Source organism: Oryctolagus cuniculus, chromosome 13 (genome assembly GCF_964237555.1).
Source record: "Oryctolagus cuniculus chromosome 13, mOryCun1.1, whole genome shotgun sequence".
NCBI lineage: Eukaryota > Metazoa > Chordata > Mammalia > Lagomorpha > Leporidae > Oryctolagus > Oryctolagus cuniculus.
Window position 1 is genome coordinate 104331641 of NC_091444.1, and position 12780 is coordinate 104344420.

The following is a 12780-nucleotide window of genomic DNA, read 5'->3' on the forward strand; positions in this document are numbered from 1 at the left end:
CCCACCTCCTCCCCTAGCACCTGCCTCAGGTCTGTCTGTCCTACCTGTGCTCTGTCCTCATGCCCCTCCTCCCCCCCTAGCACCTACCTCAGGTCTGTCTGCCCTACCTGTGCTCTGTCCTCATGCCCCACCTCCTCCCCTAGCACCTGCCTCAGGTCTGTCTGTCCTACCTGTGCTCTGTCCTCATGCCCCACCTCCTCCTCCCCTAGCACCTGCCTCAGGTCTGTCTGCCCTACCTGTGCTCTGTCCTCATGCCCCACCTCCTCCCCTAGCACCTGCCTCAGGTCTGTCTGCCCTACCTGTGCTCTGTCTTCATACCCCCCTCCGCCTCCTCCCCTAGCACCTGCCTCAGGTCTGTCTGCCCTACCTGTGCTCTGTCCTCATGCCCCACCTCCTCCCCTAGCACCTGCCTCAGGTCTGTCTGCCCTACCTGTGCTCTGTCCTCATGCCCCACCTCCTCCCCTAGCACCTGCCTCAGGTCTGTCTGTCCTACCTGTGCTCTGTCCTCATACCCCCTCCCCCTCCTCCCCTAGCACCTGCCTCAGGTCTGTCTGTCCTACCTGTGCTCTGTCCTCATGCCCCACCTCCTCCCCTAGCACCTGCCTCAGGTCTGTCTGCCCTACCTGTGCTCTGTCCTCATGCCCCTCCTCCCTCTCCTCCCCTAGCACCTGCCTCAGGTCTGTCTGTCCTACCTGTGCTCTGTCCTCATGCCCCACCTCCTCCCCTAGCACCTGCCTCAGGTCTGTCTGTCCTACCTGTGCTCTGTCCTCATGCCCCACCTCCTCCTCCCCTAGCACCTGCCTCAGGTCTGTCTGTCCTACCTGTGCTCTGTCCTCATGCCCCACCTCCTCCCCTAGCACCTGCCTCAGGTCTGTCTGCCCTACCTGTGCTCTGTCCTCATGCCCACCTCCTCCCCTAGCACCTACCTCAGGTCTGTCTGCCCTACCTGTGCTCTGTCCTCATGCCCCACCTCCTCCCCTAGCACCTGCCTCAGGTCTGTCTGTCCTACCTGTGCTCTGTCCTCATGCCCCACCTCCTCCCCTAGCACCTGCCTCAGGTCTGTCTGTCCTACCTGTGCTCTGTCCTCATGCCCCACCTCCTCCCCTAGCACCTGCCTCAGGTCTGTCTGCCCTACCTGTGCTCTGTCCTCATGCCCCACCTCCTCCCCTAGCACCTGCCTCAGGTCTGTCTGTCCTACCTGTGCTCTGTCCTCATGCCCCACCTCCTCCCCTAGCACCTGCCTCAGGTCTGTCTGCCCTACCTGTGCTCTGTCCTCATGCCCCTCCTCCCTCTCCTCCCCTAGCACCTGCCTCAGGACTGTCTGCCCTACCTGTGCTCTGTCCTCATGCCCCACCTCCCCCTCCTCCCCTAGCACCTGCCTCAGGTCTGTCTGCCCTACCTGTGCTCTGTCCTCATGCCCCACCTCCTCCCCTAGCACCTGCCTCAGGTCTGTCTGCCCTACCGGTGCTCTGTCCTCATGCCCCACCTCCTGCTCCCCTAGCACCTGCCTCAGGTCTGTGTGCCCTACCTGTGCTCTGTCCTCATGCCCCCCTCCTCCCCTAGCACCTGCCTCAGGTCTGGCTGCCCTATGTGTGCTCAGGCTCTGTCCTCAGGCCTCCCCAGTCCTGCTCCTGGGGCTCTGTTGTTATTTGTCACATAATATCATAGTTGTACTCATTCATCTCTTTCCCCCAACTGTACACTTTCCGAGAGGAGACATCAAGTTTGTCTTACACATAGAGAACACACAGAAATTAGAATGGTGCTTAGCACACAGTCACTGCTGAACACAAACAACTTGGGTGAGCACAATAATTCCTTACCTTTGGTTGGTAATGTCACTAGTACAATGTCACTAGTGTGGTTTTCAAAACAAAACAACAAAGCCTACTGTGATGATCTAAGCCACTAGGAAGTCTGGTAATGCTTACTGTGTGATGCTTGATTTCCTATTTAATCACTTGGACTTTTCCAGCTTTGACTACTTGATGTGCTTGTGGTTGTTTTTCAGTTACAGTGAGAGAAAGAAGGAATTTATTAATATTTATTTGTATTTATGAAGGTTACTTAACAAGTACGCCTTTCACACGCTACCTCCCTTAAGCATTTAACCTTCGTCACAAATATGTGAAGAAATGTATACTTAGCTCCATTTTACAAGAGAAAACTAAGGTTCAGAATTGTCATGGGGGCGGCACTGTGGCTCAGCCGGTAAAGCTGTGGCCTGCAGTGCCAGCATACCACATGAGCGCCAGTTCAAGTCCCGGCTGTTCCATTTACGATCCAGCTCTCTGCTATGGCCAGGGAAAGCAGTAGAAGAGGACCTGAGTGCTTTGGCCTCTGCACCCACGTGGGAGACCAGCAATAAACTTCTTGTTCCTGGCTTAGGATCAGCACAGCTCCAACTTTTGCAGACAATTGGGGAGCGAACCAGCAAATGGAAGATCTCTCTGCCTTTCCTTCTCTCTCTGTGTAACTCTTTCACTTTCAAATAAATAAATAAATAAATCTTTAAAAAAAAGAATTATGTAACTTGCTTAAGAACATGCAAACAAAAAGTACAAGGATTTAAGTATCAATCAAGTCTTGGATTTGTGTGTGTGTGTGTGCATGTGTATACTTCAAAAATTCATGGAAAATGGAATTAAAATGTAATGCCCATCTTTAATGAACTTTTTTGAAAGCAAGAGGTGAAGAGAGTGTTGGAGTGATTGCCCACCAGCTGGTTCACTCCCCAGACTCCTGCAGCAGCCCACAGCTGCACCAAGCCAAAGCTAAGGAACTCAGTCTTTAAGTCTCCCACGTGAGTGGCAGGTACCCGGCTTTGTGAACTGTCACCTGCTCTGGCGGGAAGCTGGCATCGGGAGCTGGAGGTGGGGATTGAACCCAGGTATACTGACATGGGACTTGGACATCTAAACCGAACGCCCGCCAAACACCACTTCCATAAACCTTTTGAAGACCCCTCTCTATGTATCATACTACCAACACACAATCAAAGAAACGGCCAATTGAAACACAATGATGTCACTTACAGGAAAGTACAGGAGCAGAGACCCAAACAGGATTGTTTCCAACAGGATAAGGCCCGAGGCTCTGATGCTCTGAAAAACAGGATGAAAATGTCACCGTGAATGTCCGTTTCTAGGCTCAACCAGCGCCGCAGCATTCTTTGGGGGAAATTAAATCAGCAAATGGAAACCGTCTGGTAGCTCGGCATGCAGACCACTGGAATTTGCACAAAGATCGCTTGTAAAGGTGATGACAGACCTACAGACATGGCGGACGGTTTCCTGAGCTTATACTCTAACATCTCAATTACTGAGCAGCCTGCACAGCGCACACCGCCTTGCAGGTGCTTTCTCACAACGGAATTCGCAGACACACAGGCGGTCCCAGTGTCCCTGCGCCGTCAGCTACAGCATCCTTAAACTGGTTCATAAATCCCTGTGGGAAGAGGTCTGTGGGTAAAACAGCCTATGCACGAGGTGCTGGGGTCTCGGTGGCTGATCTCCCGCCATGCTGAAATAGCCTCCAAGCTCACTGCACAACCGCTGCGCCATGGGACTAACGCAAACGGCATCTGAGTCGCGGAGGCAGCCCACCTTGTACGCGTGCTTCAAGGTTGTGCTTCACGCAGAAGTCGAAAGACAGCTGATTTTCAAGCACATGTCCCGAATATTGAGTTGTCTGAGCATAAATATATTTAACAAGCTTAACATATTTTGATAGACTCAGAACAACATCTTCTCATAATAAAACACTTAGAAATCAACCCCCCCAAAGTCAATCTTCTCTTCTAACAATTAATTTAACTTTGGTGAGTTCAAATATCGATCTAGGGTAAATATATTGATTACGAATCTGAACACAAACATAGGGCAATCTAGAGTCCCCATGTTTTCACTAAATGCAGGATAAAATGTGCACACAAGTGACAACTGGAGCAAAAAATATTTTACTGAATAGGCAAACAATTTAAGGTAGCAACAATTTATTTTACAACAAAAGGATGCTGAAAGGGTGAACCACAAGAGTTCATGATAAAAAATAATCAGAAAACTGGATAGTCAGAGAAAGAAAAGTGAAATTCCTCTTCCAAAACACTGGGGTAGGAAAAGCTTTGTGTAGTCCCTTAAAAGAACGCAGGTCTTTCGTTCACCTAGAAATCTGGGAAGGGAGAAGCCAGTGTCCCCGGTGGATGGACTTGACTCTTAGAGGGATTTCTTGGTATCTGTCATGACTTTAGCCAGCAGACGTTTGGTGAAAAGAAAACTTCTATCAGGGAGTGTTTCAATTGACTGCCTGGCAAAATTTCTAACACGAGAAAATACCGTAGCAGTACTAATTAGGGATACTCTACAGCTCATGCTTTAAACTTTCCAGAAAAAATGAAACTAAGAATGAGACTCCAAAATATTATACAACACAGCTGTGTGCTATGGGACATAGCAAAGGGACACGAAAGAAGGGGCAGGGTACAGTGGAAAAGAAAGACTTTGGTATTAACATCTCTGGTAGAGCCGTGTAACACCCACCTTGAGCTTGGCAACCTTGTCCCCGGACAGCCTTCCCTATACAATGGGCGTCCTAGAAGCCAGCACTTAACCTGGTGGTTAAGACTCCAGTAGAGACGCCTGCATCCCAGAGCAGAGCGCCTGGATTTGATATCTAGCTCTGGACCCTGACTCCAGCTCCTTCTAATGCAGACCCTGAGAAGCAACAGGTGAAGGCTGAAGCAGTTGGATCCATGACACCCATTTGGGAGACCCAGATTGAGTTCCCGCCCCTTGGCTTCAGTGTCAGCCCCGTGCTGGTGGTTGTGGGCATTTGGGAGTGAACCAGCAGAAAGGAGCTCTCTCTCTCGAAGTCAGTCCCCGCCAGCCCCTTCCCTCACACTGCCACACTGCCTCTCAAATAAATACTTTAAAAAAAAAAAAAAAAAAAAAAAAGGCAGTTACTAGAATGCAAGGCTAAAATGCCAGATCTCTACATTTAAAATATAAAATAAAGTAAAACAAGGATACCAACCAAATATTTGTTAACAGGCATATCAAAGATGAAGTCTAAAATGGCTAGTGCCAGGGCCTGTGCTGTGGCACAGCAGGTTAAAGCTGCTGTCTGCAGTGCTGCCAACCCATATAGGCACTGGTTCGAATCCTGGCTGCTCCACTTCTGATCCAGCTCTCTGCTATGGCCTAAGAGAGCAGTAGAAAATGACCCAAGTCCTTGGGCCCCTGCACCCATGTGGGAGACCCGGAAGAAGCTCCTGGTTCCTGGCTTCAGATTGGTGCAGCTCTGGCATTGCAGCCACTTGGGCAGTGAATCAGCACATGGACGACTTTCTCTCTCTCTCTCTCTCTCTCTCTCTCTCTCTCTCTGCCTCTGCCATTTTGTAACTCTTTCAAATAAATAAATAAATCTTTTAAAAAAAAGATAAAATGGCTAGCATCATGCCTGATCCTCCATAGTGGGCCTGTATTTCTCCGATACAAAGTAGCAGAATGAACGTTACAATGGTCTGTCCATCTATTATGCATATACACTAGGGCTGTGGTCTGGTGGCTGTTTCTCATGCTGCAACACGGTGTGGCAGTTTCTGGGCCATCACCATCACATGACTGTGGAGCAGTGCACGCTTCGATATGCTCAGAGCCAAGAACCTGTCTTCTGCGCGTCACTGCCTTGGTCCTGGCTGAGCAGAGGAGTCTTGTCAGGCAGTGAGTTCACGATGTTCCTAGGTGGAGAGAAAGCTGCGCAGTTACCCCTGGGCCCATCTCTCTAGCCCAGACTCCATAAAGCTGAGTTCCCACAATGCCAGGTGCTACAGAGGTGAGCATTTCTGCTTCAATGCATTCCACCGCACTTCTCCACTTTTATCTAATGGAGTGGACTCTGTGGTGCAGGGGGAAAGCCACTGCTCGGGATGCCCACATCCCATGTCAGAGTGCCGGCTGGAGTCCTGGCTGCTCGGCTTCCGACCTAGGGCCCTGCTAATGCACCTGGGAGGGCAGCGGTTGACAGCCCAAGTGCTTGGGTACCTGCTACCCATGAGGGAGACCCAGTTGAGTTCTGGGCTCCTGGCTTTGAATTGGCCCAGCCCTGGCTCTTGTGGGCCTTTGGAGAGTGAACCAGTGAGTAGAAGATACTTTTCGTCTCTCTCTCTCTCGCTCTCTCTGTGTCACTCTGCCTTTCAGATGAATAAATAAACAAAACTAAAAAAAAAAAAAAACAAAACTAGAACTAACAAGAAAAGAATTCTGAAGGCTGGAATTTTTAACAATAATTATAATTATACACAATAACACATTATTTCCCTGATTCTACAGGGACTACCTAGTTCATTTATGTTTTTTAAACATTTTAACCTCTGCGGGAACTAATGTATATCTTGTTGAAACAGTGCAACTATTTTTGATCACTGCCAATTTCTTCAGTTTTGTAGCATTTAGGCCCACTTTCTATTACAAAAGAAACCTCTGGACATAGAGCTATTTCTACACAGTTGGTCCTCGGAATCTGTGCTGAAAACGGGAGAGAAATGCAGGGGTATTTTGAGAGAGATGCACTAGCATAGGCACAGATAGATGATAAACCAGGACTCCATAAGTCGACATCATTTACAAAAAGAATCAGTCACACCAGCGGCACAAATTCATGGGCTGCACATTTCCTTTTAATTCTATTTCTACACACAGATCTGTAGACAGAGAGGTTTCCCATGAACGCTGACAAACAGCAGATTGGAAGGAAGATGTAAAAGAATCTCTGTGCTGTACTTGGGAAAAAAATGGAAAAGAGAATCTTGGGGGTCAGAGTTGTGTCATAGTGGGTAAAGCTGCCCCTGCCAACGCCGGCGTGACATACCGGAGCTGGTTCACGTCCTGGCTGCCTCACCTCCAATCCACCTCCCTGAGAATGGCCTGGGAAAAGCAGTAGAAGATGGCCCAAGTGTTTGGGCTCCTGCCACGCAGGTGGGAGACCCAGATGAGGCTCCTGGTTCCTGGCTTTGGCCTTTGTGGCCATCTGAGAGTGAACCAATGGATGAAGGATCTCTCTCTCCCCATTCCTGTCTCTCTTTAGCTCTGACTTTCAAATAAATAAATCTTAAAAAAAAAGAAAAGAGAATCTTAACCCTGAGAGGTAAGATGGTCCTAGTCTTCAGTCATTTTATGGACAATTACTTAAGTGGGTAAGACTTGACTAGGTCCAGTTTGAAAGCGTGTTTATGGTTGATCTTAGGATCTGTGATGAAGTGCTGAGAAATCAGAGTTAGGGTGGGCAGTTAAAATCGATTTTGATTTTTCAGAAGAATTCTCAGCATGGTCTGTGCATGTGCAACTCAGAGAACCACAAAGTCACAGACTAAAGCTTATGGACTTTATATCTCGATGGTCTGGAACCTCAGGATTGGCCACTCGCCTGTGACCTCGGGCAAGCTGCTTAACCTTCCGGGCTTCAGTTGCCTCCTTTTTCCGGTGGGTGCAGGAGTGCCCAGCTCGCAGCTCCATTGTCAAGATCAGCCCAGCTGTCTGGCAAAGAGCAGACTCGGTCAGTGGCAGCCCACGCTCAGTCTGTCCTACAGACAGAAGGAGAGAAGTCTGCAGGGCGCCTGAGCCCCGCCCAGCAGATGAGTGACAGAGCAGGGCCTGTCTCGCCCTGTGCTGCCTCTAACCAGGAACATGGGACTTGGCCAGGAGGAGGGCCAGGTACAGGGGCAGAGGATCTGACACAAACCACTCCTCCTCAGGGCTTGTTTTCCGGAGATGAGCCGGGAAAGCTGACCTTGCAACACGGCACTCAGCCGGCCCAGACTGCCAGTGAGCAGGAAAGCAGAGGGAGCCGGCGTTTTGAACACGCACATGTGCTTCGCTTCGGCAGGAAGGGCTCTGCTGCTCACCCTCCTCTGCCTCCTGGACACTCCCCTCGCCGTGTTCTAAGAGCCCTGGTAGCCTGCTCCATCCGCGAGGCACGAGGGCACGAGGGCACGAGGGCATGAGGCCACTGCCTCCCTTACTCGCCACAAGGAAATACAGCTTTGCTCTGAACAACTGCTGCTTCCGGCCAACGGTTCAGGGCCACCCACTGCAGACAGAGCCCTGTGTCAGCTGCAATCAAGCCACGTGGCTTCCTCTGTCCGTCTCCCAGAGGTGGGGAGCCATTGTGCTACAGAGGCCCGCTGGGGTATTGTGACGTCATTCCCAGGCCATATAAAACTACCAACTGAAAAGTTAGCTGGCTACAGATTTAACGACTCTTGAGTCCCACCTGTGGGTGCCTTGCCAGGGCCAGACCAGGTGACTTCATGGGCCTTATACGGCCAATGGACAGCGAGTTTTTGAGCCCAAAGTAAAGAGCATGGAGCAGCATGTAGTCATATAACAACAAGGCCATGTTACTCCTGGAGTTAGCTCAACCACAAGTATGGGCTTGATTCACTTATCAGAAAAAATTACTATTTCATGCAAAATTCCTGACAGTTTCAAGTAAAAGTTCAGAAGAACTGTCACATGTCTGTCTGGGTATTCTTCCCAACATCTAAGACTTCACCAAAAAAAAACCCATTTTCATACAGCATGATCATTTAGTGTTGGGTAAAGATTTCCTGGAAAAGTTTATCCAAAAATAAAGCCCAGAGTAAAATACGCAGTTTCATTCCCTCTGAAGCAGTACAGCACACTGAAGAGAAAAAAAAAAAAAAAAGCCAGCGATTTCATACACGTGTGAAATCAGACACACGTCACTCAGCTACAATTTGCCATCTATTCCCAGGCAGAAACTTCACGACTGTTGTTTATTGACTTGTTTACTGCAGGATTTACATGCGCCGCTCACTAGTTCCTCTCACCGAGTTCAGTGTGAGCAGTGATGGTGCTCCTCTGGGTTGTGATGCTGTGACCGGAAGCGGCCGGCCTTGGCCGCCACTGCACCGTGCAGCCTAACTCACGTGCAGCAGAGGGGAGGAACCGCCGCTCGCTCACTCCCCACGCTCCTGCCCAAAGCCGCGCCTCGGCAGCGCGAGTCCTTCTGCCTCCACCCTCACCAGGGTGGCACCAGACGCGGACAGCCTCGTCCTTATCTGCCCTCATCTGTCCCACAACTGCAGAGCAAGGCTGCAAAACGTCCCATCTCTGCAATTCACCTGAGACCTTCGATTTGCTTTTTCTTTCAGTCCTACGTGGAGCGACTCCTGGTTTCCACACTGCAGAGAGAGTCTGAATGATGGAAGCAGATGCAGGCAAATGGTGTGGATGTGAGGATCTCAGAGGAGCCACGCCCACAGCGGGATTACCCACATCCAGGGATGCAGCAACATCATTAGGCACCTAACACCATTTGCTTAGACTCCTGTTCCTCATTAAAAGCTACTGCCATTGATATTTTCCAAAATCAAAGAAGATAACTGAAAAAACAAATTTCTCCTCATGAAAAATCCCAATGGAGTGCAAAGAATTTGAATATAAAATGCTAAGTACTTAAAAATTTGACCTTAATGAACTAAAGCACTGATTACTTTTTCAAAATGCCACTCTGTTACACTGAGATAAAATCAAACATCATTTAGTTTCATGTCAATCTTTTTTTAACATTAGTGTATTTTATATTTAGGAAAAAATAGAAAAATTGACAAATCATTACTCAGTTTTACCTAACTGTTAAATTGCAATCGATCTAAGTGATTTTTCTTTACCATCTAAACATTGCTTAACCTCAGAAATTTTCCTGTTTTAATTTGGTTTGCTGAAATCTGATCAAGGGCAGTTAAGTTCTCATTCGGGATGTGTGCATCCCCTACCAGAGTGCCTGCGTCAAGTCCCGGACACTCCGCGTCCCATCCGGCTCACGTGCAGCCTGGGAGGCCGCGAGTAATGGCTCAGGTACGTGGGACTCTGCCACTCTCATGGGAGACCCAGACTGAGTTCCTGGTTCCTGGCTTTAGCCTGGCCCAGCCCCAGCTGATGCAGGCATTTGGGGAGTGAACCCGCTGATGAAAGATCTCTCTCCCTGTAACTCTCCCTCTCTGTCTCTTTCTCTCAGTGTTTCAACTAAAAAAAATAAAAAGAAATAGAAAAGAAACTGGTGCTGGTCAAGGTAGCTACTTTAGTGTGCTGCCGCCCATGGCTGGACAACAGACCTGCTTATGGACGGACACAAAATCACCTGCTCCGTCATCAGCAACAGGGCAGGGAGCCGTGAGAGCAGAAAGAAAACCTGGACTTCACACACTGTCTATCCTCTGCAGTGTGGCTGAAGTGCACAGAAAGACTGGAAAAGAAGTGCAAAACCTCTGCTATCTGGAGACTCCAAAACCTTCTAGGACTTGTTTATGGCCCCAGCTATGTACCACGTACAACACAGAAGCTTTCCATTCTGACACGGTGGCCACAATATTCAAAGAGATACAATGAGCATTTCAGTGGGAAAGCCAAGAAGTGATGGCGTGAGATGGAGCAGAATCCCCTACAGGAAAGGCGGCCAAACGGTTCAGGACCTTGAGACAGCAGCACTGTGTAAGACAGAGAAGCGACAAAGGCGAATCACAGAGGGAGGGGTGTGGGAAGCCAACTGTAATTTAGGTGCAAAGACGAACAAGACAGGAACTCCAGCCCAAACTGCACGGAGTAAGCTGGACTACGACCTGCCTCAAACTTGGGAGCAATGAAGAACCATCACTGCCACTCAAGTGTCTGTCAAATGACAAAGTAAAATAAAGGTGCAGAGACATTAATTAGCCATCATCTTCCATTTTTGTTGTCAATTCCATCCAGCCGTTTATATCTCTGAATTCTGCCATTTCAATTAGTCTTTATGTGTATCAGCAAACTGTAACACGTTTACAATGAAATCATTATCTTGATATTTTAGAGTTTTATTTCTTAGTATATGAACACAGCTCGGAAAGATTTCCAAATAATTAATTCATAAGTTTTAATTAGATAATAAATGCTAACCTTCCCATGCAGAATTCAGAAAGGTCACTTTAACCAATGTGGGCTTTAATTAGTTTTCTTCTGTCTCTGTATTGTACCCTTTGCTCTAAAATATATTACTTTAAGCATCAGTATCAGACTGTCAACTCAAAAAGACCCAAAGGACACAGGAAAAGTCACTGAAAACATACAGAACCTTGACAGTGGAGAGTGACTGAAAAGGCAAAACTATGTTATCAAACCAAAAGGTTCACTGTGCAAGATTTTAAAATAACAACTGTGTTAATCTCATCAAAAGTTGAATTATTTATAAATCAGTTTTCTGTAATAATCTTTTTGAAGCTTTATAAACTAATGATTCCAAGTATATATAAATGCACGTGTATGTACATTGTATTATATTATAAGTGTATATATATTGAGGTGTGAATATATGTGCATATGTATATGTATATGCATGCATAGTGCACTTTTGTGTGTGTATGTGTGAATATGCATGTACCTGTGTGTATTTATGTGTCTATGTACATGTGGATTACACATATATACATGTGCATATATGTGTGCATATATATGCATATGAGTGTACATATATATGTGTAGCTTCAGACCACACTTCATTCTACACCTTTAGACCATATTTTTACCTGCTTATATGATATTTCCACCTGTATGACCAATAGGCACCTCAAACACAAGTTGTCAAAAAATAATATTTTCTAGTCTGTTTTTCTATTCAACTTCCACTTCCTTCCTAAGGGTAACTGATTATTTACCTGTATTATAATCAAACTATATCAAACAGACTAGAAACGAAAGCAGCACGTCTTGTGAAACAGTCATAGGTCTACTTGTGGCATCTCTCCAGAATTCCCAGCAGTAAATGAATGAGTGCTGGACAAAATAAATGAATGCCACAGACACGGTGGTCCATATCCAAGTGGACAGCAGAGTCTTCCATTTTCATATAAGGCTCCTCTCTGATTTAGAAAATACATTAGTCAAAGTCTTAACAAGAAAAGGGGGAAGAGGAGCAAAGTAACAGCAGGAAGACGGGGGGAGGGGAGGAAACTATCTTTTGTATTTGCCTGGGCAGACCAGCGGTTCTTGGTTACACGGGGCAAACCTGGCGGAGGCAGGCAGACAGCAGAAGGCTGACCGGACCCATGCCCAGCTGCAGTCAGCTCTCTTCCTTTCTCGCAGGCGCCTCCCCTGTATGGAGTGCCTTCCTGCACCTTGGACAACCAGTACCTTCACACCGTCTTGTCTGTCATGTCCCCCAGGCCAGTTCCCTTCAAGTAAAATGCACAGTCCAAAGCAGTTCCTTTATTTCTTCTAATCTCCAACTTTCAATTTCTCATATGCCTTAGTCATACCTACATATTACATTTTAAAAGATACAATAAATTATAATCAGTGATCGGCAGTAACATAATTATTCCTCGATGTAGGACTTGGAAGACAAAATAGCCAAGACTTAAAGTCTAAAGGTAAAGTTCTTTAACTCTGAAAGTCAGAGAGTAACACTGGCATAGTGTCCCCAAATATCACTGTCTCTGATTCTTTCCTTCAAGACCTTCCAGGCCATTCGCGTACGGGAGCTAACTAAGCTAACCATTCAGTCAAACTGTGTTGCATTCCCCATTTTGTGTTGAAGATAATTTTTCTAAACAAAGAATTCATACTATTAAGAAGTCTTTTATTTCATTATACATTTAAATGTCATCAAGAATAAATGAATTCAGTAAAGCTGCATAATACAAAATCAACAGAGCGCGTTTCATATCAGTTTTGTTTCATATATTAAGAGTGAACTATCAAAAATTTAAGAAAACAATCTTACTTTCAA

The 12780-nt window shown here is 47.1% G+C and overlaps 1 protein-coding gene across 2 annotated transcripts in view; it reads right to left on the reverse strand.

Annotated features, from left to right (window-relative positions):
• The window catches only part of GPR158 (G protein-coupled receptor 158), a 351668-nt gene that overhangs the window by 120262 nt on the left and 218626 nt on the right, over nucleotides 1–12780 (reverse strand). For both annotated transcript variants that reach the window (XM_051820964.2, XM_002717291.5), the window contains one exon: nucleotides 3036–3104. In XM_051820964.2, coding sequence (XP_051676924.2) covers nucleotides 3036–3104 — 69 coding nt within the window. The remainder of the gene's footprint in view (nucleotides 1–3035; nucleotides 3105–12780) is intronic.